Source organism: Pocillopora damicornis, chromosome 1, assembly GCF_964200805.1.
Source record: "Pocillopora damicornis chromosome 1, jaPocDami1.2, whole genome shotgun sequence".
In the NCBI taxonomy this organism is placed as follows: domain Eukaryota; kingdom Metazoa; phylum Cnidaria; class Anthozoa; order Scleractinia; family Pocilloporidae; genus Pocillopora; species Pocillopora damicornis.
This window is the reverse complement of record NC_142670.1, coordinates 10,586,930-10,612,887: the sequence shown is the minus strand read 5'-3', so window position 1 is coordinate 10,612,887 and position 25,958 is coordinate 10,586,930. Positions and strand designations below refer to the sequence as shown.

Sequence of the window (25,958 nt, the reverse complement as noted above, 5' to 3'; positions counted from 1 at the left end):
GTTATAACTTTTTCTTGTGGGAGGTAAAAAATCTTAGCCCAAAATTCAGGGATACCCGAAACACCGTGACACCGCGCGTCGCTCTGTAACACTACGGCCTGGCCCAAACTCGATCCATTCCAAGCCATTTCATTTGAACTCCATGTTATAAAAGGAGCAATGGTGAGAAAAATAGATACGTCAAGCTTCATTGACTAGTACTATTAAAAAAAAAACACAAGACAGCGACAACAAAATTAAAGAATACATTAAGATAAATGAAAGTTTAATCGTTTGTCTTACGATGAAAGAGTCAGGCTAATCAATCGTGTATTGATCACGACCTTTCGACTCCTATGCTGCACGTCCTGGTCAGCATTAATCTATGAACCACGGTGGGAAAGAACACAATTGGAAGTTTAAACATATTTAAATACTAGAATATTATAACCAACCATAGGTGCTTAGTTTTAAGGAGGGTAAGTTTTTAAAGAATCTCTGGTGCTGCGTCGGTGGGAGAGTTTAGCAGGTAATTTAGTGTTAACAAGTGAGTCGAAAACGAAAATTGGCCATTGTAAAGAGTTAAAAGGCTAACGTTTCGAGCGTTAGTCTTTCGTCAGAGCGATTGGAGGAGTTGTGGGTTGTAGTGACGGGAAAACAATAATAAATTAGTTGAATGAAAAGCGCTCGTTGATACCGTGGGGATTAAGAGTGCCGATTTGGAAGATATATTTTTGTTCTAGCGTTTTACGGCTCTCCGAATTATCTAGATGTAAGGAAAGGCCGCTAACTGTCATATGTTGTTTAGAATGATTAGGGAGATTGAAGTGTCTAGCAACGTATTTGGATGTGTTCTCGTCATTTAATTCTACGTCACGAAAGTGTTCTCGGAATCAGTCACCTAATCGTCTTCCTGTTTCACCAATGTATAACTTATAGCAATATCGCAAAATTGTAATTTAAAGCGATGTGTGCATAGTTTTAGTTTTAAATTCAGTGCGCTTTACGAGAAATTCAGATAAACGTTTTCCCTGTTTTACCCCGCGGCAAAAATAACCGGAACTATACCGAGATAAATGGCCCCTACCTTTTGCGATATTTAGGGAATTCTTTTTACCTTAATATTTTATTTAATATTTCTCCTAGTTTTTGTCTTTTTTGTTTTGTTTTTTCCCTGTTTTCGTATTTTTTTTCTATAATGTTGTTTTTTCGTTTTATTCCTTGGTTTTTGTTTGTTTGTTTGTGTTTTTTTAATTTCCTTTTTCTACCATTTACTCGTAGTTATTTGAAAGCCCTTAAACAATACCTTCACTTTAACTTCATGCAAATTTTCTCTCTCATCAGATTATTATCTATGACTCATTAATTCCAATTGCCTTCGTCTTCCGTGAATTTATAATAGCGTCGTTGATTCTTTGTTTTTCTTTGTCAATCAACATTCATCTCCTTCCCTAGATTAAAATGAACCATGAGTTACACACCAACATAAAGGCACCTTCTTTCCTTACCAACAAAATAATGACCAATACTGGACAACTTTCACTTTCTTTGCAGCTCCTTGTCCTTCACTTAGGCATTATGGGTCAAGACTTCTGACAAACATGTATATTTTTGTTATAGAGCTGAACAACTTTTGCACTTGTCACGAAGTTACGCTAGCCTGGATCTGAAACCATAACATCATCTTGAATAAATTGAACAGCGGCGCGGTTCGATGATGTGTACATGTCTCAGTGAAAACAAGTAGATAGTGCAAGCTTAAAAGTTTCGCCACAGACCGTTCCTTAATTGGAGGCCAAAATACTCCGTGAACACAATATTTTATCACTTCCTTATTCTCACAGAAATACCAGTTTGAGCAGATTGCGCTTCCACTGTGTGGAAATTTGTGCTGGTCGGTGCTAAGAGATAATCGTCTGCTTCAAAGATATCCAACTTATTATTGGTTACCAAAACATCTCAAAAATTTTTATTTGTCGCCATCTTAGCAAGTATCCACTGTTGCTATGGATTCAGGAACGAGTTGGAGGCATGTCCAAACGTCATCAAGCTTTGTCTCTTCTTGATTTCTCAAATTAGAGTATGCGGACTACAAAGTTCTGGACAGTGCTGACAGAAACATTAATTACGGAGCAGGGTTGGAATGTGACGACGATATCGTCCGAGGATGGTGGCTACCAGATCGTGCATCGCCGGTCAGATGTAAATCGCAAAGTTCGGCCTAGTTAAACAGCGAAGATCCATCCGTTGCCGACGGAGTGGTGATTAGTAGCTCTGCTAATACTTTATTTATTGATTCTTGGGCTTCCCTTTTTTAGAGCGTGTTTACAAAGAATTGCTGTTTCTGCGAAATAATCAACTTGCAAAAAAAAAAAGTTCTTCTTTGTTTAAACACAACAAAAGAGCGGTAGGGATATATGTGCGCCACATCGAGAAAAATTTCGGTGAAACCGATAACTTTCCTTTCACAGATATATTTTGAAAGTACTCGCCGAGGAAGCGATAAAGTTCCCACTCATGGAAAGGGAAAGCTGTGACTATGATATATAGTTATGGGTAAAGCGCTACACGAGGACAAGGCGTCAAACACCGTTTATTTCGAAGAAATTGAATGAGCTGCCTCCAAAATTAAAGCATCCATCCGTGGCAGTTAAAAAAGTGAGGGATAGATTCGAATATCATATCAAATGAAGATATTTGTGGAGATAACTCCTTGAACGATAAGATATGATGACGTCCCTTACCTGGCGATGGTACTTCTCAAGATACAGTGGCGGTGATACTCGCAATAAAGCAGAAAATAATTATCAGGAGATTACTATGGAGCTTGCACACACTTTTCTGGCATCCTGATCAGTTCCTTACTCGATTTGACAAAAAATATGCGGAGAACATCGCCCGCGAATGACTGACAGGATGATATTATTATATCTAAACAGCTCAAGTCAGTCCTATAAGGGGAACGATATGAATTGCTGTTGCGTTGAAAAGTCATCAGAATCCCGACATCGTACGTGGTATTAAACAAAACGAAATTGTTGATCCAGTTCTTTTAGGTTTGCAAGTAGTTTCTTTATCGGCCAACACATTCGTCACTTATTCATATATTTATCAACTTTGAAGAATATTACTACGTTATGTTTTCCTCATATTTGTATTAACTCTCCCTTGAAAGCTTATTTCGATTACGTTAAAAAGCCATTTGTTACAATAAATAACATTTTCTTTATATGACCTTGTTGTTGTCCTTGATCTGTTACTAAAAGTGTCGCTACCTAAATTGAAATAACGCTACTTGAGTCATAGTTAAACAGTGTAAGAATTAGGAGACCTGAAATACTCAATTTACGCAACGTTACACTTGGGGATGTAAGCTTGTAGGCTGTTTTGACTTTTTTTTTAATTGGTAGCCTAACGATTACATAAGAATCCAGCACCAAACAAAGTATGTCAACGGAAGGACAGCGTCTACAGCGAGAGCACTATTCAACGAAGCCGTACCTTGCGTGACAAATACTGAGTAACCACACGGCTTCAATTGCATAATCATTCATAATTTATTTACCGTGCTATTTTCGGCACGGCAACTGAATGTAAACGTTGGTCGCGTGACGTTTGAGAAGCCTGAAATATTTTTGGAGGGGGTTAAATAAATTGTGTGAATTAAGGAGTGTCTACTTGAGCAGAGACGTTGGATTGTCAGCGATCTGTATTTGGATTTTCGTTTGTTCACTGCAGGATTTGTTCACACTGCTGAGAGAGGTAAGAATTATGTTCCATATAGATACGAATTTAGCTCACTTGTAAAGTGTAGCCCCGCCAGACTTCTGCGACGCGAACAGAGATAATTCTGCCAAGAACTCACACTCTCCGCTCGATCGAACTGAAGTAATTTCCCCTGAAGTGCTTCTGCCGCCATTTCTGTCAGTTCACACAAACTTTCTGATATCTCCAGTATTCACTGGTTTCCCTTTGTATTTTGAGTGTGTGGGTTTCTGATCTATTATAATTTCAACTTTAGCGACACTCGTCAAATGCAAAGCACGAAGACATAACGATTTTGAGAAAGTAAAACAAAGGCGCCTTCAGTCGTCCTTCTGCATGAGACGAGTTTAAGTTACACACTCTCAGCAACAGGGAAAAGGAAAACAGTGATTGTCAGTTAAGATGGCCTTAACGGGAAGTTTTGATCGAAGATTCTCTCAGGAATGGAAAGAATAAAGGGACAAACTGTTTCTGATCGTCTTGAAGAAAATCAGCTCTGATCATTAATCCTTCTGTCTGGTAGTTGTTCAATTTTCAGTTTTTCGCGCTAAGCAATGGAAGTGTTTGAACTGATGACAAAATACTCGCTTAATTCCATGGAGTGTAGTTGATTTCATCAGACAGAAGTTAGAGACGAACTCAAAATCTCTTGAATCTGTAAAGTAACCAAATTGATGTTTGATTGCTTTGATCTAAATGCAGGTATGTCAGGTATTTGATAAAATAAATTAAACTTGCTCGCTGTCTGCTTCAGTGATTGACAAGAGGGTCCCGTATACTCTTTATGTGAAACACGATTGGGCGATTTTTTTCCTCGTGAATCGTGAATTAATTTTTTTCCTTTTCTTGAATCGTGATTAAAGATAATAAGATCTTTTTAGATCCACGTGAAGTAATTTATTTAGTTAAACGTGACCAGTGAATGAAGAACTGAATTAAACGTGATTCGTGAACTATTTTGTATTGCACAATGAATTCCCAGCTTTTTGATGGTTTTAAAAATGTATTATTCTCGAACAGCAGTGGTTAAGTTTTGACCAGGGTTGTGACAGGACATGAACTTTACATGGATTAATAGAAGTCATAAAACAGACCTCTAATGTTCCTTGAACAAATAATGTAAGACATTCTGTCATCATTTGTCACTTAAGACTGTTCAAGACTAGGAAAATTGAAAATTTAGCTAGGGAATTATTTGGTCTCTTACTTTCATGTGAAATGTCTCAAATGCATGAACGTGAAAAAACTTTGATATTTTTCGTGATGTGTGAAAAGGCCAAATATTTTTATGTGACTGAGTTTTACAAAGGGGTATAAGTCCGAACCTCTGACAATGAAAAGATAGAATTCAAATTCCTGGAAAACTTTGAACTCAGTTGTTTGTGATTCATTAACAATCTTTCTCATTAATATGTATAAGTATCACATCATACTTGTAATGTGCATTTCAAGCCAAAAGAATTCAATTCCAGTATTAAATGGCCAGTTGTCTTTTGGTTGCTAAAAAAAAAAAAAAATTCCTGTATATCTTCAATAATTTTGATTATTATAAATACGATTTACAATGAAAAAGCTGGTTGGTCAAGAGCATTCAATCAATATCCATAGTGTGTGAAGTTGACATGATAAAATGCAATATCTGAGGCTTATACTGCATTTATCTTCTCAAGATCAATGTCTGCCTAGTTTCCAAGACCTTACAGTTTAGTGTTCTCAAAATTTTGCAAACCAAGAGAGATGCTCAAAATAGCTGAATGCCTCTAAAAAATTTATAACAAAACGATTATTTAATTCAGTTTTTTATATCATGCTCAACCTCATTCAATAATTGCTAATTACCCCGGTGTCAAGACCATGGATAGACCATGGTCATCCATGTTTCTGCTATGGTTGTTCACAGGACTTCCTTTTGTCCAATTCTCTTTGTAATAATACTCTTGATGAACAAATCAGACGACTGTTATCAATTAATCACAATATAATAAAATCTGAGAAAGAAACTATAGACATCCATTATACATTTTCATAAAAAACAACAACAACAACAATTAACTCGGTAAAATGCAGGACAACAGTGTGCACACATCACACATTCTGTCCCCTTCCACAGGCATGACATGATAATTGTCCCTTTAATGGTCCTATAACACGGTCCAATTACAAGCATGACACATACACTGTACTATAGGTGCTCAAATTGGGCTGGAGATAACCAATCATGTTCAAGAATTTTGTTATAGTTTTGATTAACAGATGAAAAGTTATATTTTCAGATGAAAGTTTTTCCTCCTCAACATTTTTTAATTCTGATATTTGCAAATTATTAAGCCCTGAAAAGGAAGTAAGGATTTTTTTATTGCACTGAGACAGGGTAGCCTATATTAAAGATCCATGGTTTTCAAAATGGTTGATTTTTTTTTTGCAAGTCAACCCTGAGTTTTTTTTTAACCATTACTTGTTTGTTTGAAAAAGCAACAAATGCATTCAGTGCACATTTGGGGAAATGAATTATTTTGTTCTTAGGTAAACACTCTCATTCCCTTGACCTTTTCACTCCCAAGATCTCTTTAGTAATTCTCCTTACTGTTTGCCATACCATTCTTATGATGTAACTTTGGAGAATTTGGTATTGGATCAACTAATAATCCTCTAACTGATATTTTCCTTTGTTCATATCACTTACAATATCTGCTTGATGTTGTGTTAATATTTTGTAAGGAGAATTCCTGTATTGGTCACTCATGCAAGGTGAAGGGTTGAATAAATATGTTATACATGAGTTTTGATGTTGGTTAATGATTACAGTTGTAAAATTTTTAACTTGAATTCATTTTGCTGAAAATTAAATATTCAAGAAGCCAGGCAGAATTTTTAAAGTTTTGGAGACAGTCCCTGATAGATTTGTTAATTAATGAAGGATCTTAATTTATTTTACAGTCAACTCTCTGCTAATGGACACTCTCGTAGGTGGCCAGTTCTAATTATGGACACTTTTTTCAATTCCTCATTTTTCTGCTTAGTACCAAGTGAGTTCTTAATCACTATCCTCAGTTAATTGATATAAACTTTTTCTTTTCACATTCCCTTCTTAGTTAAGCTTTTATTGATAAACATGAATAAGAGAATAAAACCAGTTTTCTCTACTCTTTGTTATTTTTTTATTTCATTAACAACATTCAATACATAACATAATGAGTACAGCAACTATGGGTGATTTGGATGATATTTCATGGAAAACATGTCTTCAATTGAAAATTGTAATCTTAAAACCATCATGCTGCTAGACAAACTCTGTAAAAAAAAGCAAACAAAACAAAGAGCTCTCATTCTGATTATTTTTTTTATCAAAACAGTGAATATGTCAGTGAGAAGGACTTATCCAATCAGTCTTTATTAAATGACTAGGATCATATTCTGATGAATTCACTCTGTCAATTGCAAGTAAAAATAGCTTACAGAGGATAAAATCAAATAACAGGTCTGAAAATTAGCAACTTGGTCTGATATCAGCAGCTTAGAAATCATTCATGCTTTGGTTTATTTACAACTGTCTTAGGTTATCACATGAAAACAAAACCAACCATAGATTTGCCCTAATTATTTCTTTCCTGTTGGATATTTATTTTGAAATGGAAGTTGCAATTCGTATGTTTTTGGAAAAACAGCTTGGAAAACTCAGTTTATTTAAATTCAAATATCTTTCTTCTTCATAATTGCCTTTTTGGTAACATTTATAACTCAAGCAATTGTTGATGAACACAAAAATTATACAATTAGATTTAAGTTGAAATGTTTCTAATGAAAATAAATAACTCAAGACCCTTTACGCATAAGCATCCGGTCCTTTACTCAAAATGTTTAAAAGAACACTGAAGGGTGGATGGTTTCCAAAGATAATGTATTACGAGGAATAAATCATTACTTTGGTTCAGTAGATGTTAAATTATAAACCTCGTTCTTGCCAATTTTTGGTTCGATTGTTATTATAAATGCCACAAGAAAGTTAGTTCAAGTTACTCACCTTTAATGACAGCTTGTTTTTTTTGTTCTGACAGTTACATTTAGTAAGACATGGATTCCCATTTTTCTAAAGAAAACTTGAGAAGTAAGATTGTAACGAATTATTACGGAAGAAAGGAATTAAAACTGTCATGGTTGGAATTGCTTGAATTGCCTGAAGCGGTGCAGGAATTAACTGAGTTGGACGAACTTTACCTGTCATGGAATAAACTTAAAACAATACCTGAAAATGTTGGAAAACTAAATAATATTACGGTACTTAATGTAAGAGGAAACCAGCTGTCCATATTCCCTGCAAGTTTGACACAGCTGAAGAAACTCATATGGCTGAACATCTCACATAACAAACTAATCACCATCCCTGATGCTATTGGTGAGATGGTGGCACTGGAGGGACTGGATCTGAGTTACAACCAGTTGACTGTGTTGAGTCCAGCTATAAAACAGCTGAAGAAACTCAAATGGCTGGACATCGAGCATAACAAACTAACCACCATCTCTGATGCTATTGGTGAGATGGTGGCACTGGAGGTACTGGATCTGAGTTACAACCAGTTGACTGTGTTAAGTCCAGCTATAACACAGCTGAAGAAACTCAAATGGCTGCACATCTCACATAACAAACTAACCACCATCTCTGATGCTATTGGTGAGATGGTGGCACTGCGGAAACTGGATCTGAGTTACAACCAATTGACTGTGTTAAATCCAGCAATAAAACAGCTGAAGAAACTCAAAACGTTGTTTGTGGACGGGAATCCTTTTACATTTGAAGGAATTAGAAGTGTTACGGAGCTAGAAGATAGGGGAATAATTGACCGAGTATATTCAGATCTCCAAGGTGAGTAAAGAAATTTCTGTTCACATCATTGTTGTGACATTTGCATTTACTAAATTGGTTCTAATAATTGATTTGCAAGTGGTTATTCTGCTTTTTACTGATTATTACACGTAGCTGGCGATAGTTAAACTGTAAATACTGTCACAGTTTTTGTGTGGTTTAACAAAGTTGGCATCACTTGAGAAATACATGACATTTGTGATGGAAGTTTTTGTTCTATATTGAAAAGCTTTATTTTAACAATTTGGCTGACATTTATTCATTCATGAAATTTAAGTTCATCTAAATATGATTTGATGTGGCATCAAGAGAGAAAATGTTATTACAAATCATTCTATGCAGTTAGGAATTATTGTTTTGAGTTTTGCTTTCTGTTTGACTGCATGGAATAAAGGAAGGATAAAATGTATCCCAAGTCATTTCACTGTTAGGAATTGTTGTTTTATTTTTGCTTTCTGTTTGATTCTTTGAAAGTGTTTAAAAAGTTGAATAACTTGTGGCTTATCAAACAAAATTTATAAACTAATACGATTTGTGAATTAAGTTACAGGAATAGAACTTGAATTTGTTTTTAGCGTTGATGAAATTCTGATTGTTGTTTCTATATAATTTACACTAGTGATTTTTGTGCATTTTATTCTTTAACTTACAGTTGTTACCTTTTGGAAATATGCACGTTTTCTTTCTCTTTTACAAACAATGAATTGGTTATTGACTCCTCACTACTTAGCAGAATTGATTTAAGTCATTGCCTCTCTCTTGTGCGATCAGTCACAAGTGGTTCAGTTTAGTTTTGGTGTGCATGTTCACCAAATTCATCACTACATTTTATGCCTGAAGAATTATTTTGATTGACTGTGTAACTTTTATGTAAGTGTGGAATAAATGTGTTTTCCAAACTCACTAATATATTAACATCAGAAAAAAAAAATTTTGATGGTTCAGTTTTTATATACTGGGTTTTGACTCCAACACTGTTCATGTTAGGCATTTATACTAGTTGTTTTTTTTACTTATTTTGTACAAATTTATCAATGTACAAGTTACTATTTTCTTTGTGTTGCAAAAACGTTTTCTAATTAGGCCAAATACCAGATAGACTTGAAGCACAGCTGGCTTATGAAAGGGCTTTGATAGGTGGATATGTCACAGTTAACCGTGGTAGAATATTACTCATTGGTCAGGACCGAGCTGGTAAAACCAGTTTAAAGAAGAGTCTCCTAGGCCTTCCATTTGACTCCAAAGAACAGAGCACTGAGGGGATTGAAGTGGATCCTTCAAAGTGTAAAATTGATGTTGACCAAGCTGCAAGCAACTGGCAGTCCATTGGTGAGAATAAGCCAGGACTGTTGGAATGTTCTGAGGATGTGGCAAAGATTATGGTAGAGAAAATGGTTATACCAGATCATTCAGTTAGAAAAATGTATATGCAGTCAGAAGATTTTGATGAAGAAGACAAAGATGAAAGTTCAGATGAAGATTTTGAAAAAGATTCAGCCTACATTTCACCTGTAGATTTTGAAGAGGGATCTTTTGATGATTACAAATATGGAAGAAAAAAGGTGATGTAAGAATTCCAAAAATCTTCTTCACAAACATGCTTAAGGCAGCTTTTAATGAGGGTATAGTTTTGAATGCCTAATGTCGACTGAAAATTATGGGAACCTTAGAGTGAGGAAAAAATTAAAATTGTTAAATCTTTTTTTAATTGATTTTTTTACTTTCTAATGGTCTTAGGCAAAAAACAGGGAACTGCTTGGTCTAACAATAATTTCCCTCCCACTTCATGTACTGTCATTTGATCTAATTTACATCAAACTGTGACAGAATTATTTCAGATGTGCAATTAGTTTGCTGGCTAAACTGAATTACTGTGGTACTCAAAGTAATTAATTTCACCCTATTTGATTCTTTACTCAGGTTGAGGAAACAGGAGATTACTGGACAGTAGATGGTTTCCATAACAGTGGCATTGAACACTCAGAGGACTGCATCTTAGATGAGCCCCAGGTAATTATTGATGTTACTCAACCCCCTGATACTGTGAAGCATGTTCATCAGTGGTTGAAGTATATCAAAGGAAAACGCATCAAAAGTGGCGTATTTAAAGAAGAATCCTATGTTTCAATGGATATGTGGGACTTTGCAGGGCAACACCTGTACTATGCCAGCCATCCTATTTTCTTATCACGACGAGCACTATACATATTGGTGCACAATCTCAGCAAGCCTTTGGATGCCACAGCTGAGCCCTGCATGAGACAAGGGAGTAACGATGTGAAATTGGACAACCCTAACAATGAAACAAACATGGAGAATTTGCTGTCATGGCTGGCAACAGTACACGGTGTTGCCCTGGCAACTTTTGACCCAGATGATGATGCACAACATAAGCTGCCCTACCTCCGCCCTCCAGTGTTTATTGTTGGAACACATGCTGACAAACCAGTTGAAGACATAGAAGTAATAAAGAAACAAATACAGGAGAGAATTTCTGGTATGGAATTTGAGAAGCATGTGGTCAGACCCTTATTCTGCATTGATAACACTGAGAGACCAAACTTGATTAAGAAATCTATCCAGAAGATTCAAAAGCAGATAGGAAAACATAAAACAGGTAAAATATTCAATATCTTATTGTATCCTTCACAATGTGTTACTTGCAGTAATTGATGGTTTTATAATTGCTTACTAGCTTGTCTTTGCGTCAATTTCAAGAACACTTAATTTGTGGCCATTTTTCTTCTTTAATCAAAGGCCCATTTGGTAGATGGCTGGGAAGCATTGAGCATACAATAATTATTATCTGACTCACATTTACATGTCATCAAGCAGTTCTGCTTTGTGTCACTATAATTTTAAAAGGTTTCCAGACACGTGGAATGTTTTCGTGAGAGTGGTGAGAGAACGATACTGCCCTGGTTGAATGAGTTCAGGCTAATAGTGGAAGCTACTAAGAGTAGTTAATTTTTTTATTAGCTGCACTCTTCTTAGCTTTCAGCTACTTTATGTACCAGCATTACCATACTGGGGCCTATAAATTTTGCAGACAGATCCATTAATTTCAAAGTTTGAAATAAGAGAGAGAAGATGATTTGAAGAGTTGAAGAGTTTATCCTCATAGCTGTGTTGTCAGCTGTAAAATATCTGCAATCACACATCTATGATACAAACTATTCTCATTGTAAGCACATGCTTCTGTGTTACATTGTGCTTTAAATTTATTTTCGAAACATATCCAGGCAAGGAAGAAGGAAAAGCAGATGGAATAAAAGAATTGCAGAACAAAATTCTGGAGGTGATGAGGCAAGAGCCTTATATGGGGGAAAAAATACCAGTCAGGTAAATGAAAATAACATTTTATCTGGCAAACCTCACTTCTTGGAGTACGAAATCAATTTTTGACTCAAACAGTCGTGAATAGTACTTTGAAGAGCAGTCAGTGTTTTGAGTATAACTGTATATGCATGTAAATTTATATGAAAACAAAATCATCTTACCTCCACTAGTTTGAAGTCCATCCAAATTCTTAAAACACCAGACTGTACAAATACACGGCAGTCTTTTAAGTGCAAACAGACAAAACTCTCATTCATGACATTGTGACAATACTGTCTTTTGAAGAGGTGTGAATGTGAGATGGATATTTGAAAAGGCACAGCTTTGAATTGAGATTGTTTATGGGAAAAATATAACCATATTTGAATTGTCCAAAAGATTGGGGAAAGCTAGACCAAGGAAATAGATGAATTAACACTGGAAGACTGCAAATAAGTAGATGTCTGACTGAAGTCAATATCCAATTTTAAACCCTTAATATATATTTCAAGTATTCTGTTTCCTTTTAGATGGTTTTTGTTTGAAAAGGTGATTGAAGCTTTGGTGGATAAACAGATTTATCACAGAAACCTGCAACAACTTAAGCACTATGCAAGGAAACATTGTTTCATGAAAGATGCAAAAGAGTTTGAGTCCATGATCAGTTTTTACCATGGTCTTGGGATGATAATCAAACACCGCAGTACAGTTGTACTGAATGCTCAGTGGTTGATTGATCTGTTCAAACAGCTGATAACCATTCCACCTTTCAATAAACAGGTAGGAAACAAATTTCATTTTAGAAAGGCCTTACTTGGAAAATGTTCATTAATTTAGACCAACAGAAAATGAGAGTGACACTTTCTTTTTTTAATAAATAGGCAACTAATGCAACAGCTGTGACTCGGATCTTTACAACTGCTGACCTTAAGTTATTTCATGTACCTTTGCAGCTTTTTAGGTCATAAATTAAATGAGCCTTTTTACTTTACAATAGACTTGCATTGACTTGCTACCGCTCACAATTACTGTATTCACACAAGCGAATAGTTCTTTTTGCATGTGCTAATTGGCTTCTGTGGTGGTGAATAACAACTGATAATCACTTCTGAGCAGCCCAAGATACAAAATTGGCCATTAAGAGTATAATTTCTGACCATTTCGGTACATTGATTGAAATAAACTTTTTCTAGTTCCTGTACATATACGTGGAAAAAATTCAAAACAAACTTGTAGTGAACTTCTCTAATCTGGAATTGCTGTCATTTAAATATTTTGTAGACTCCTTTATTTGCCAAGTACTGGCAGGAACTTGAAGCAAGTGGCATCCTTAGCATGGAACATGTTGATCATGTGTTCTCCAGCTTTATTACGGGAAGAATCGTTAAGGCAGACATCCTTGACATGATGGAGCGATTTGGTTTGATCGCTAAGTTCTCAGCTTCCCCAACTGACAAGAAGTACTTTGTACCAGCTCAGTTGAAGTCATCACCTGTAGAACTCTGTAACATGGAATTATCATCAACTGATCCATGTCCATTGTATCTCCTCTTTGTCCATGGCTTTGTCCCCCAAGGTCTTTTCTTGCAGCTTGTCTCCCGATGCATTCGTTGGTGTTCAGAGACATGGGCCACGCATCAACCCACCCTGTACCAAAATGGAGCATGGTTCATTATTGGGAAAGATATTCATGATTTTGTCCTCATATGCAAAACAGGATTTGTGAAGGTTACCTTGAGACAAAGAGAAGCGCAAAGTGATCAGGCCGAAGGACAGAACTCCATCGAACTAGCAACTCTTGTTCGTGAATTTCTTGAAGACACCCTAAAGAATTTGTCACAAGAAATGCCATACCTGAGAGGAATGAAGTATAGGCTGTGTGTTGCATGTCCTTACTGTCATCAAGGGGCAGAAGAAACACGTCGTGCATGCTCAGACCAAGTGAAAACCACTTGTACACACAAGGACTGCTTCCACCTCATTGATGCAAACGAAGGTCAGCCGGACATCTGTAAGCGAAAACCTTGCAATAAGGTAGCACCAGTTTGTGGATTAAAGAAATGGTTCTTGAAAAGAAGAAGCCAGGTATGATTGATTATAGTGATTTTTCACGAAAAGATTTCTGGCCTCAGTTTCATCTTTGCTTTGCTCCCCTAATTTACTTGATGTGAATATCAATTGGACTGTTATCAGTGGTGAGAAAGGGAGCCTTGATAGGTTGTCTTCAGTTTTAAATATAAGTCGGAGAATTTCTAACAAGATGAAATTATTTTTGAATTTTATACTCTTTTGTTTTTCTTTGGTAAAGTATTGATTAATAAAAATTTTGTATGACCACACCAAAAGTTTTTTTTTTATAATTCCATATGACCTTTTTAACTCGTGAATTGCACGCATGCGCAAGAGCGAGTTATAGATACGATGTGGGGAATAGCATTCGCTCGCTCGCTCGCTCGCTCGCTCGATTGGTCGATTCCTGTAAACTTTTTTTAGATTTTAGGCTTTTGAGTGCATTTTATAGTTTTTGGCGAGCAATAAACAGACGAAATGGCGACCTTTGTTGCTAAGAATAGTGGTGGGGTGAAAAAGAAGCCAATGATAATCTTAAAAGAGTTTTTTTTTTCGTTTTAGTTTCAACAAGCGGCGCCAGCGACTGGCAGGCATGCAAGGATTCACACTGAAATAACAGAACAACCTTCGTTTTTCATAAAATTGTAATTTACAGTCCTTGAACTTGAAAACAATCCGAAGATTCATTGAAAATATCACTTACTGCGAAGCGCTCGGAGCTTACAGATGTTCAAAAGCTTTTTCTGTTATCGCGTGAGATTGAGGACAAAATTGATCATTACGTTTCGTCGTGTGTGTTTTTCCTGTGAGAAGCAACAAAAGATGCCGGCGACTGACGAAATAACAAGTTAACACGAAAATCAGATAACACCTAAACAAACAATTTTAGCTACCGATTTTCAGTGAATTTTTAAAGAACAATTTTCTTTTAAGTTTCAAGACAATTTGAAGATTCAACATACAAACAACGTACTAAAATGCGAAAGTTACACACCACAAAATTGATAAATAGGCCTGAAATGAAATTCTATCTTGTTATTGATCATACGTTGCCTAGCACGTGACCTAAATCTACCCAGGCGGAGATCCAAAATGACGGTGGCAGGCTTGGCTTAGTTATATCACTCAAAACTCGTTCCCGTTTGTCTCATTTGATAAAGAGGGAATCGTTAATGTTTTCATTAAGACAGTATTGCCTTGATTTTCTAATATTTACAACGAAAGACAGTAAATTTCACTTTTCACCCACATTTACTTCCAACCTTTTCTTTTGAACCAGAAACAAAAATGATAGACGTTGAAAACACATGACATCATCCACCTTGTCAAATGTAGTAGCATGATCATTTCAATTGTAATGCCTTCTTATCCCAACGTTACTTTGTTTCTTTGCTACATTAGCGAACACTGAACTACTGCTCGTACTCTAGATATGACAATCAACCACAAAATTCCCTAAACCAGATAACATTAAACATAATCTAAAAAATCATGTGTCAATTCACGAGTTTGCTCACAGAGCACTTTGATTTCTTCAGGTGTTGTCCTCTTCAAATGTAGTTGCTAGATCATATGATGAAGCAAGTGAAATCAATCCAAACAAGTCTGCCACAGCATTGAAGGTGACTCTCCTTGGCAGTGAGTGGAGTTCGTCAATGGGAGGCTTGTCCACCATCAACAGACAGCTTGCCATTCTGTTGGCCAAACACTCTGAACTGGACGTTACTCTCCTTGTCCCACAGTCTGCCTGTACTGATAAAGAGAGGAGAATGGCATCCAGTCACAATGTTTCCATCCAGGAAGCCGAGAAACTTGAAGGCTACAGTGATCCTCTTGAATGGTTGAGTTTCCCACCAAGAGACCTTGGCATTGACTTTGTGCTGGGTCATGGTGCAAAGCTTGGTAAGCAAGCCCAAGTTATCAGAAAGTCTCACAATTGCAAGTGGATTCAGGTGGTGCACACTGCACCCGAAGAACTTGCAATGCACAAAAACTATCCCAGTGCTATTGCCAAGGGTCAAGAGAAGAATTTAACCGAAGTGGCGTTGTGTAAGTTGGCAGATGCTGTGCTAGCAGTTGGACCAAAGCTAACAGATGCATTCTCCACTCAGCTCTGCTCATGCAAAAGTGAGGACGAAATCCTTCAACTGACTCCTGGAACTTTCTGTGAGTTCTCTGACGTAAAACAAACCCTAAAGGAGCGTAACAAGTTCAAGGTACTGACGTTTGGCCGTGGTGACCCAGAGGACTTCAGCTTGAAGGGCTACGATATCTCTGCTAAAGCAATAGTTGAACTGAAAGACAGGTCTTACCATCTGATTTTCGTGGGTGCACCTGACGGTAAACAGGATGAGGTAGCAAAGAATTTACTCGAGAGTGGAATTGATAAAAACCAGCTGACCGTGAGGAAGTTCATGCAAAGTAAAGAGGGATTGAAAGAATTATTTTGTGAAGTTTATCTTTGCATCATGCCCTCTAGAACAGAGGGTTTTGGTTTGACAGCGTTGGAGGCATTGTCTGCCGGTCTTCCCATTCTTGTCAGTAAAAACTCAGGATTTGGTGAAGCACTGTGCACTTTACCATCGGGCAAATCATTCGTGGTGGATACTGAGGACCCCAAGGAGTGGGCAAAGGCAATTTCTGGTGTCCGACAGAAGGAAAGATCAGTTCGACTTCGAGATATTCAGCAGCTGAGGAGTTCATATGAAGAGAAGTTTAGCTGGGAGAAACAGTGTGACCGTCTTGTGGACAAGATGTTCGACATAGTTCATGGTGAGAATGTTTTCAATATCCTTTATAGTGTTTTAGGGGGGATACTCGGCTTTCGGTCTCTTTTAACTGTGACGGAAAGCATGAACACTTCGTATAAAAAAGATGTTAAACATGAATAGTAATCAGTCGTTTTATCTTCTTGTGTACTGTGATGTTAAGATAAAAGTTTCTTTCTATCGCTTTAGCTTCCAAAAGACAAGACACAAGTTTCAGAGCTCGGCAGGTCGAAGTTGTTGATACGTCAACCGAACAACTAACAGTGGATTCATTACTGAATCCGAGTGAGTAATAATATATTAATAACACACGATAATTGACATCCCTAAAGAAGTACAGAAGATTACAAGGAGATCCTGCGATTTTATTTCCTTAACTTTCGACTTCAGGCCTGCTATGCTTCGTGAAAACTTCGTGAGGTACTTTTGATAACGTTTCTTACTAATGAGACATGTTTTTAATTATACTCCTGCACTCTTCAGTCACAAACGTAAGACTTGTATAAACAAATTTGATTTTCTTTCACTTTCTGATCCGGACGGACGACTTAGTGTTCTTTGTTTCTTCTATTCATTTAAATTTTCATCCCATTTCAATTGGAAACTACCATAAATTGTCTAAACCAGGAAGACTTGGGGCACTCTTTTACTTTTTCTCAAAACGAGACCAAAGTTCAATATGCTGCTCCTCTCAAAACCGGTTATGTTCTATTCACAATGCAGTCGTCTTTTGACACAATATTGTAGTAATCACATATTCATACGGTAGAGGAAATACATCAATATATTTTTGAAGCCTGTAATTTTTTTTCCAGGATTCCTTTTTCCAGTTACACACATATGTCAGAGCTTAGATCTTGTCCTTAATTTTTCTCGTCTGCTTCTTCTCTCTTGATTATTAGTGTATTCATTCACGGGCAGATATCGAACTTAAAAAGTGACTTAATTAACAGTAAGAGCTTCGTTTTCAAAGCTGAGTTTCTGGGCAAAACATTAGAAGTCTGATGGTTGAAGCCGTTCTTTTTCCTATTACCTCAAAGTTTCTCGTACTTGATTGAGGATTGTGTTATTTTCGCTTCTTTCATGCCGTTAGATTAATGGGAACTTTGTCTTTTCTAGGTTCTCTTGACCGAATCATCCAGGAACTTCGGCAGATGCAACTCGATGCAAGCAGAGTCAAGAGCAGAACAGATCTATCATTGGGGCTGAGGAATATTGCATCTGAAAGAGGCTTCAGAATATCTGACAATGAAGGATTAGGAAATTGCATGTTCTATGCCCTGTTCGAACAACTGGAAATTGTTAAGGGAATCAAAATCCCCCATGGCGAATTAAGACAAAACTTGGTTCAGTACCTCAGGAGCAACCCAAAACTTGTAAGTTGATGTTATTATGTTTAACAGAGTATGTCAAGTGATGTTATTTTAAGAGTATGATAAAGGTTTAGTGATAATACAGGCCACTTGGCCAACACCACTAGAACCTATCCCAGTTTTCACAGGGTGAAATGGCCAGGAACAATCCTTTGAAGTTTCCTTCTTTAACTGATTCTTCTTACAGCCGGATGGAACAGATCTGTTTCACTTTGTCCATGGACGTCAAACATGGACAGAGTACCTTGAACACATGGAAAAAGATGGTACTTGGGGTGATCACGTGATTCTGTGTGCCGCAGCGAACCGCTTTGAAACGTGCATTCGTGTTGTCAGCAGTCTATTCCATAGCAATGATGTAATCATTACGCCACATTGTGCAGTTGACGAAAGCAAACCTCTTGTGCTGGGACATATTCATGAGGTGCACTATGTCAGCCTTCAACCCGTGCAAGGTACACTTGAATTATCATAAAATTTTGTTTTTCATATTTCATGCATCATCGCTGCCTCCCATCTCAATAATCAGACTGAATTCATGCACTATATTGTTCTCCCTTGCCGTTTAATCACAGGGTTCTGATTATTGTGTTAACAGGTTAAAGTGGCAGGCCCCTACAGTCACCTTGATTGGCCCTTGTGAAGAGCCCGGCCTTACAGAATGACTTCATAGGCGTACAGACCATTGATGCAAAGCTTTCTTCAGCCTGATTTATCCAATGTAAACTTTTAAAATCTTAGATTTAATTCCAGATCCTATGATATTAGTTTTCCAATGAATCGCATGAAAAGGAAAACCACCCAAATGACAAGGGGTGTAAAGAAAGACATCACACTGTGAAAAGTTATCGTAACTGAGGATACGAGCGCTATATAGATAAAGTTATTATTATTACTTACAGTAATATGCCTTTCCCCCAAATTTAGAAGGCGATCGATAATTGACATAAACTGCAGAAGTCCGTTGGCGTGAAGTGCCTATACTGATTCAAATGTAAAAATTAGAAAATCGAGATTTCAAAGGTTTAAGACTCCAGTCTGAACTGAGTAAGTTGGAAACGTTTCAAGTAATGGCTTTTTTTTCGGATCTAAATAATGTCTTGTTTCATAACGATTGAATTTCTTTCCCTTACGTTCAATTTCAAACAGCATTTCAGAGCATTTACAGCCATAACTCAATATAGCGTCATAGAACACTCCAACAAAATTTTGCACTCTACGGCTAATTTCGATACTGGTGCTGACGAAGCGACCTCAATTATTGATTAACCCTTTAACTCCCAGATCAAATTTGTAATTCTCCTTACTGTCAACGATACAATTCTTATAATGTTAGTTCAGAGAATTTAGTATTGGATCAACCTATTATCCCCAAATTGATATTTTTCTTTATTCTCATTACTCTTTTGGTTGATATTGTATTGATATTGTAAGGAGAAATTCTGTCTTGGTCATTCATGGGAGTTAAAGGGTTACGATTACAACGTTTCTATCGAGAGGAATTCATCGCGCCGATAAAAATTGTGTGACCCCACAAAGTTGACGACAGAGTGTGCCACGACTTGTTTCTTAACAGTCACAACTATACTGTAAACCCCTGAGACAGTCATAAAGTCATATTTAGCTTCTTGCATGCCTTGTCGTGTCTCGCGACCCGCTCCCCGTCTCTCGCACGAGCAGTTCCATTTCTCGCTCATGCGACATTTTTGGTGCCTTGTGCCTCGTTTGTCGACATTGGTTTTCCCAAGTGAAGATAAGATCTCATATGATTGGCTTCTTCATTCTCACTTACGAAAAAAAAGGTTCATTGGAGATTAACAGCAATGCTTCTCTCGGAATCCAGTTATGAATCAAATAATAACAGTTGTTATCGGTTAAGACGGACAGGAACTTGGATATTTCACTAAACATCATATGTCGTACAAAATCAGATTTGATCAGCTCCCTATGCAACTGCATAGCGATTTACATTCCCTTTGCGGTACTTGGATCTAAGCTAATGAATGAATGGAATAGTTTATTTAATCATATTAAAGAATCAAATAGTATTGCAGCCTTTAAAAGGAATGTTTTAAATTTTATTGAGGATAATAAGAACTTTTATTTCTATATTTGTATATACTTCTCTTACACCTTAATTAGTAGGACATCCCTAGCATGGTGCGTCAGCGCCTTTGGTTGTCTCCTTCACAACGTTTCTTTATTGTAGTGATAAATCAAATTCATTGTATATTTGTAATCTAGTGGAGTGAATCTGTAATAAGAATAAATGAAAGAGATCAAAGGAGCAAAGTACTGGCGAAACACGTGTGTTTTAAAACTTTGTAAATTTCCTAGCCGTCCCATACGGAACTAAAACGTGAAACACCGATTTTTACGTCCTCTTAGCAACGAAACCTCGGCAGCAATTAAGCCGCGGTTTTACTTTGAACTCAACAAAACGCTAAAGTTTTACCACAAGTCGCGCGGCTATAGCGGTATGTTGTCCTGAAAATATACTGATTTTCACGATAATTTGGTTCTATCAACTGAGTTGATAATGTAAGATGGCCGCCGTAAATGGTTTGTAGAGCTGACCTCTTGATTGCTAGCCTTTCGTCAGAGCGAATGACGATGGGCTATCGCTCAAAACGTCAGCTGTAAAAACTATTTACGATGACTGATTTACATGCACTATCAAATCAGTTGATAAAATCAAGTTATTTTCCAATACCGACGCAGTCTTACAGTTTCTTTAGAAACTTACCCCCTTTAGGATTTTCACTGTCCGTTTACGAGCAAGATTTAGTCGCTCAAGATTAATTGGTGTCTATTCTACCATCTTCGAGAAGAGCCTTATCTAAAAATAAAATGATGACAATAAAAACGTTGTTTATGGTTTGATTTATTTCCTAGTTCTAACTACGCGTGCAAATACGGCGAGAGTTTCTAAAAGTGACCTTCCACGATTGGGATACAACTTGAACTGCAATTGAGGTATCTTTAAGCATACCTACAGGATCTCTAGCAAGCTTAATCAATTAACCTGTTATATCTCGATGGAAATATCACGTACAGGATGTGATCTAAAGATGACAAGTCTTTGTAGACTTTGTAGACTTCATAGACTTCTTTTCGCCACTGACAAAAAATTCTCCCTAGACAAAATTATTGATAAAGTATGTTAAAAATAAAGATTGTAAACAATTTTTGCTCAGAGAGAAGTCTTGGGTAGTTAAGACTCCTCTAAAATAGGAAGAACAATTAATTGAAATTGAAAATTTATGAAAAACCTAACTTAACATAACAGAATGGTGAATTTATTTTTTGGGGGGGGGGATGGTTTCATTACCTTTGCGTTGCTGTAGAAACAAAATTTTAGTCAACTGATTCGTGCACTTTATAGTTCATAGACGCTAAACAAACAAACGAAATTACGCAACAGCGGGCGCGTTTTTGGCCTTCTTAATGACAAAATTTCAGTCAACTGATTCGTGCGGTTTACAGTTCATTGACGCTAAAAGAACACTGAAATGGCCTCTTATGAAATTGCGAATCAGCGTGCGCGTTTTTGACCTTATGAATGAAATGAAATTTTGCCTCATATAATCGTTCTAAACAAGCAGTCGTGTGCTTTCTCATGCAATTAAGGATTATAATCGCGTGTGTTTTTAGAAGTTCCACTACGCAATACCTGAGTACCTAAATAACGATTATGTTTTGGGTACCCTTATTCGGAGAGATTCGCAGCGAGAAACGAGATTTATTACAAGTAACGAGTAATGAAGTAAATTTATATTCCTGTCCCAACCTCTGTTTTAATAGAGAAGTTCCTTCAAAAAAAGCCTTCAGGTATTAAGGATGACTGATTCTCGCGATAATTTTCTATTTTAGTTTAAATCATCGATGCAGCAAAAAGGTCAAAAACACTTAGAAGAATCGAACCTAATCCGCATGTTACCAGTCCTTCAAAAGTTGCGTTTATCTGGTAACTAATAAGTTTCTCTCCCCCCCCCCCTCCTGCTATCTTGAATCTTTTTATTTAGAATGACAAAACGCTAACAGCCAAGAAGACCGTTTCTAAGAACAAGTGAAGTATCCTTGTAAACTTGATAAGCTTCCTTGATGATATGATATCCAACTCAGTAGTTCGAATTCGCTGTGGCTGTCAATCAGGAAGATTACCTTGGAAACTATCATGCAACGGTATCAATATAGGTCACTTAACACGCGCATAGGCGCCCCAGATGGATTTGGCTAGCGTTGAATGCTTATGGACAGCACTTTAAGTGAGAGGTGATAAAGGAAATATTGTTGATGAATTCCATACACTCGTCTTAGGTAGGGGAAGATTCGTCTGGTGGTGACGACAAAGACAGAAGATGAACGCACAGATTTGTTTGTTTGTTTGTTTTTCATATGCTTATTCAATATGTTTCTTTCTTAATCCTGTTATCATTGTCGATTTGTGGTTTGGTAAAATCTCACATGTGAAAAGTGAATACAAGATGTGTTTTCTGTTACTGCATCTCGTAGCATATCATTAGCAGGTCATAATTTGAGTACACACTTGCACGGTCTGTACTTTGAATAAGGAATACAGGGAACTCTTTTTTTCTTTGCAGACTTTCGCAAACGTATATCTTTTTAATAGACTATTACGCTTTACTTTCCGATAATCAAAACGAACAACCTTATTGGTTTCTTTCATACTCCTCTTTTTTTTACTTGAAAAACCTACCATCCATTTGAAAACTCTTCTAGTGTGGGAAAATAAGGAACTTCTGCTTTGACATAACCTTGACTGCCTCATAATTGATAATTAATTGATGCTTTCTCTATCGTGTCCACATCATTATGGTTTGCACGAAGTATAAGAATTTTTTATATACTTACTGGCCAAGTAAGAGGGCCAGACGGAAAACATCATCTCTTTTCACTGTTCTTCGTTGAGTAGCACCGCTCATACCTCAGTACTTTTATTTGAACTAAGAGGCATCCTCTGAAAACGTTCACATAATATACACTTTCAAACAAGGGATTTCAGAACTTTTAATCATAGATCAGTGTCACCCGCCTTTCGAACAGGTATATCCCCTGGGTTTTTGTGTATCCCATGATTTTTTTTGGAGTTTTCATTCTATTTAAAAGAGCCGGACTGTCTCTGACGCTTAAAGTATCATTACGAACTCCTTCAAGTTAGTTGATATTTTGACAGACTTGAATTAAAGAAAACCATTGAGTGGCTATGTGTCTCTAGAAAATTGCAACACTTGTCATGATTTTTTAACTGACACATCTCCCCTTCGTCCTTTCAATGGTGGTCATAAGAAAGTTCTTGGCGATGGCAAATGATTGACATCGATGAGAAGCAGGTAGTTTCGGAAAAAAGGCGATAGCCTTGCGTTTCAAATTATTTCTAAGGTATTTTCAATGCTTCAAGAGAAGCTTACATGTTCTGTCACTCGTCCAAACTATACTGCCAGCCATCTTCGAGATTTTTTAAACAAATTAATATCAACCACTAAAACGAGTCAAAATATACATATTTTCAAGGCCATGAAACATAATAGAACATGTTTTTTTTTTCCTAACCGGTTCTAATTCCTAAAACTGAGAATTGTGTCCATTGCTTGCGAATACATCATATTTTCGTTTGTCCTTTCGATCCTTTTTCGTTACGACAAGGGAAGACAGTTTTTTACAGATATCATAATAAATTACTGGCTTGAGTGAGGAACTTTTAAAGCTAATAAAAAATCTTTTATTTGAGATGACAAGAACATTAATTCTCATGTTTACTTAATATTAACTTAAAACAAAAACTGTCAATATAATACACGCGACTTGCGTTTCATGCCCACATTCGGTTCGGGTCCAGGGGCCTCTTTCTCAAAAGTTCCGTTAACGGACCCGTGGCAATATTTTTTAATCAGAATTTTAAGATTAGCAGAGCAGGTTCTAATACTCTAATCAGTCCATTTTGTTTCTGTAGCTTACATGTTAATTGTATAATTTTCAAAACCCCATCTTGAATAAAAACAGAACAGCTCGGGGCCAGTTAAGTTATCGGAACCTTCGGGAAACGGCCCGTAAACTACGCAAGAAACGGTTGAAAACTTTTCAATACTTCCACAGTTAGGCCATTTCTGGCTGTTTAAAGCATTCACCAACACTTGTACCATTCCATTATACAAGACCAAGGAGGGTTCATACAGAAAAATTGCCCTGTTGTTGATCTTCTTCTTTATTGCACGAACACTTCGATCCTCATACAAGGGTACCCAGAAAAGGTCACCGGATAAAATCGAATGTATCTTGCTTGGACTGGGTTATTCAGTGTATGTTTTACAATGGTATTCAAGTCTGAATTCGCTTCAAAGATCTGCAATGAAAAAAAGGAGAAACCACTTAATCATCAGGTAAAATTTATTCTTAGGTAAGCTACTTAAATGAGATTTCCCCTCCCCCCTCCCTCTCTAATACAATTTATTTTCTAGATATGTATTGAGATCTCATTTAACCCCTTCGCTGATATCACTGGACGAAAAAACAAAAATTCCGGTCACGGAAGTGTTGCTAAAACCTGTGTTTCTATTGTGGAAACGTGACGGCTAACACGTGTTTACGTAGACAGAATCATGACATTTACTCATATTTCCGTTGCTGTGGACACAGAGGAACCGGACCACTTTTCTACATGTTCCGATGGAGAAGAGGACAATATTTTTTTATTTGAAAAAATGTGAAAAACTCCAGATTTTGGAGATCACTGAAATTACTCTTTATCCCGAGCGTTATTTATTATTCTTACATCAATTTTAACTATTACTAACCGGTAAATCCTCTCTCAGCCTGCGCATGCGTACAGAAGAAACCCTAAGACTAGAAAATGTTTAAAGAAGAGATAAAATTGACAGCGTACTAAAAAGTACCTTTTCAACGTTTTGCTCCTTATATGCAGTCCAACTGGTGCCATCAGTAGAAAACGAGAGCCTGTAGCTTTTTATAAACGATCCGTTTGCCTTTCCTTGTGTGGCGACTCCGCATACTGTGCGCCCTGCTCCCATATCAACCTGTATATAGTTATCAGTGATTTTAGAAGACTGCTGACACCAACCGCTGTCTCCATTGAGCCGTCCTTTGCGTGGATAATAGCTGAGATAATTGGAACTCGCAGTGATTTGGGCGTCAGGTACGATGTTTGGATCCTCTACTCCTAACGCCTCGCAAGATGGTACAGCTGGAAGAAATGTAAATTCAGAACTTTTGTATATATTATTTCAACACGCTTGTTGCGCTGGTAATCAGATCTTTGACACATGTTTTCTACGTATTCCATTGGTAGCCGTGTGCTCGTAGCCAATCAAAATGAGGATGATAACACAAATGCATGATAACTAACGTCAATTTACCGTCTCGGTTAAAGAATTGAACAATAATACTTAATCAAGACAATCGACACCCTTAGTGAAGGTGTTCATAATATGCTATGCCTCTTTATCAGTTCTAGGTTTCTCCTTCATTATGCATGTTCGTGGTGTGGATGTCCCTTGGGCCTTAAAAATCCTGATTATGAGGAGAATTGTGAAAAAGGAACAAAAAGAAAAAGGAGAGAAAGTGAAAAGGAGAAAAAATATGCATTAATTCTCAAAATTGCCTTCTCGAAGATTACAGGAAGTGAAGGGTAAAACGTTAATGCCTTGGCATGTAAAGGTAATTCATAATAATGTAAATAAGTTGTTTAGAGCAAGTAATCAAAATAAATTCAGTAAGTCATCCCACTCAATCTGGACTCAGTGTGCGCAGCTTTTTGTCAGAACCTTGGACTTGCATCTTCATGTT

General features: G+C 36.9%; 3 protein-coding genes across 3 annotated transcripts in view; 1 reads left to right on the top strand and 2 right to left on the bottom strand.

Moving 5' to 3' along the window:
* Positions 1-25,958, bottom strand: part of LOC149051912 (uncharacterized) — a 154,286-nt gene that overhangs the window by 105,944 nt on the left and 22,384 nt on the right. The gene's annotated exons all lie outside the window — the stretch shown is intronic.
* On the top strand, positions 1,553-20,426 carry LOC149051916 (uncharacterized). The gene is made up of 12 exons (XM_089197284.1): positions 1,553-3,741; positions 7,800-8,605; positions 9,689-10,167; positions 10,526-11,222; positions 11,848-11,947; positions 12,454-12,703; positions 13,205-14,008; positions 15,532-16,765; positions 16,951-17,046; positions 17,881-18,137; positions 18,322-18,589; positions 18,733-20,426. Exons 2-12 carry the CDS (start codon positions 7,816-7,818, stop codon positions 18,735-18,737), a joined length of 4,980 nt encoding a protein of 1,659 aa, XP_089053410.1. The 5' UTR covers positions 1,553-3,741; positions 7,800-7,815; the 3' UTR covers positions 18,738-20,426.
* LOC149051915 (lactadherin-like) lies at positions 23,286-25,427 on the bottom strand. The gene is made up of 2 exons (XM_089205825.1): positions 25,049-25,427; positions 23,286-24,498 (listed from the first exon to the last, which is right to left on the bottom strand). The coding sequence occupies exons 1-2, from the start codon at positions 25,181-25,183 to the stop codon at positions 24,361-24,363; spliced, it is 273 nt and encodes a 90-aa protein (XP_089061951.1). The 5' UTR covers positions 25,184-25,427; the 3' UTR covers positions 23,286-24,360.

Coding starts and splice junctions, on each gene's coding strand:
- LOC149051916 (XM_089197284.1), top strand. CDS start 7,816: ATGGATTCCCATTTTTCTAAAGAAAACTTGAGAAGTAAGATTGTAACG. Junction 8,606..9,688: donor AGTATATTCAGATCTCCAAG/GTGAGTAAAGAA, acceptor TTTTCTAATTAG/GCCAAATACCAGATAGACTT. Junction 14,009..15,531: donor TCTTGAAAAGAAGAAGCCAG/GTATGATTGATT, acceptor TGATTTCTTCAG/GTGTTGTCCTCTTCAAATGT.
- LOC149051915 (XM_089205825.1), bottom strand. CDS start 25,183: ATGGGAGCAGGGCGCACAGTATGCGGAGTCGCCACACAAGGAAAGGCA. Junction 24,499..25,048: donor AGGAGCAAAACGTTGAAAAG/GTACTTTTTAGT, acceptor TTTTCATTGCAG/ATCTTTGAAGCGAATTCAGA.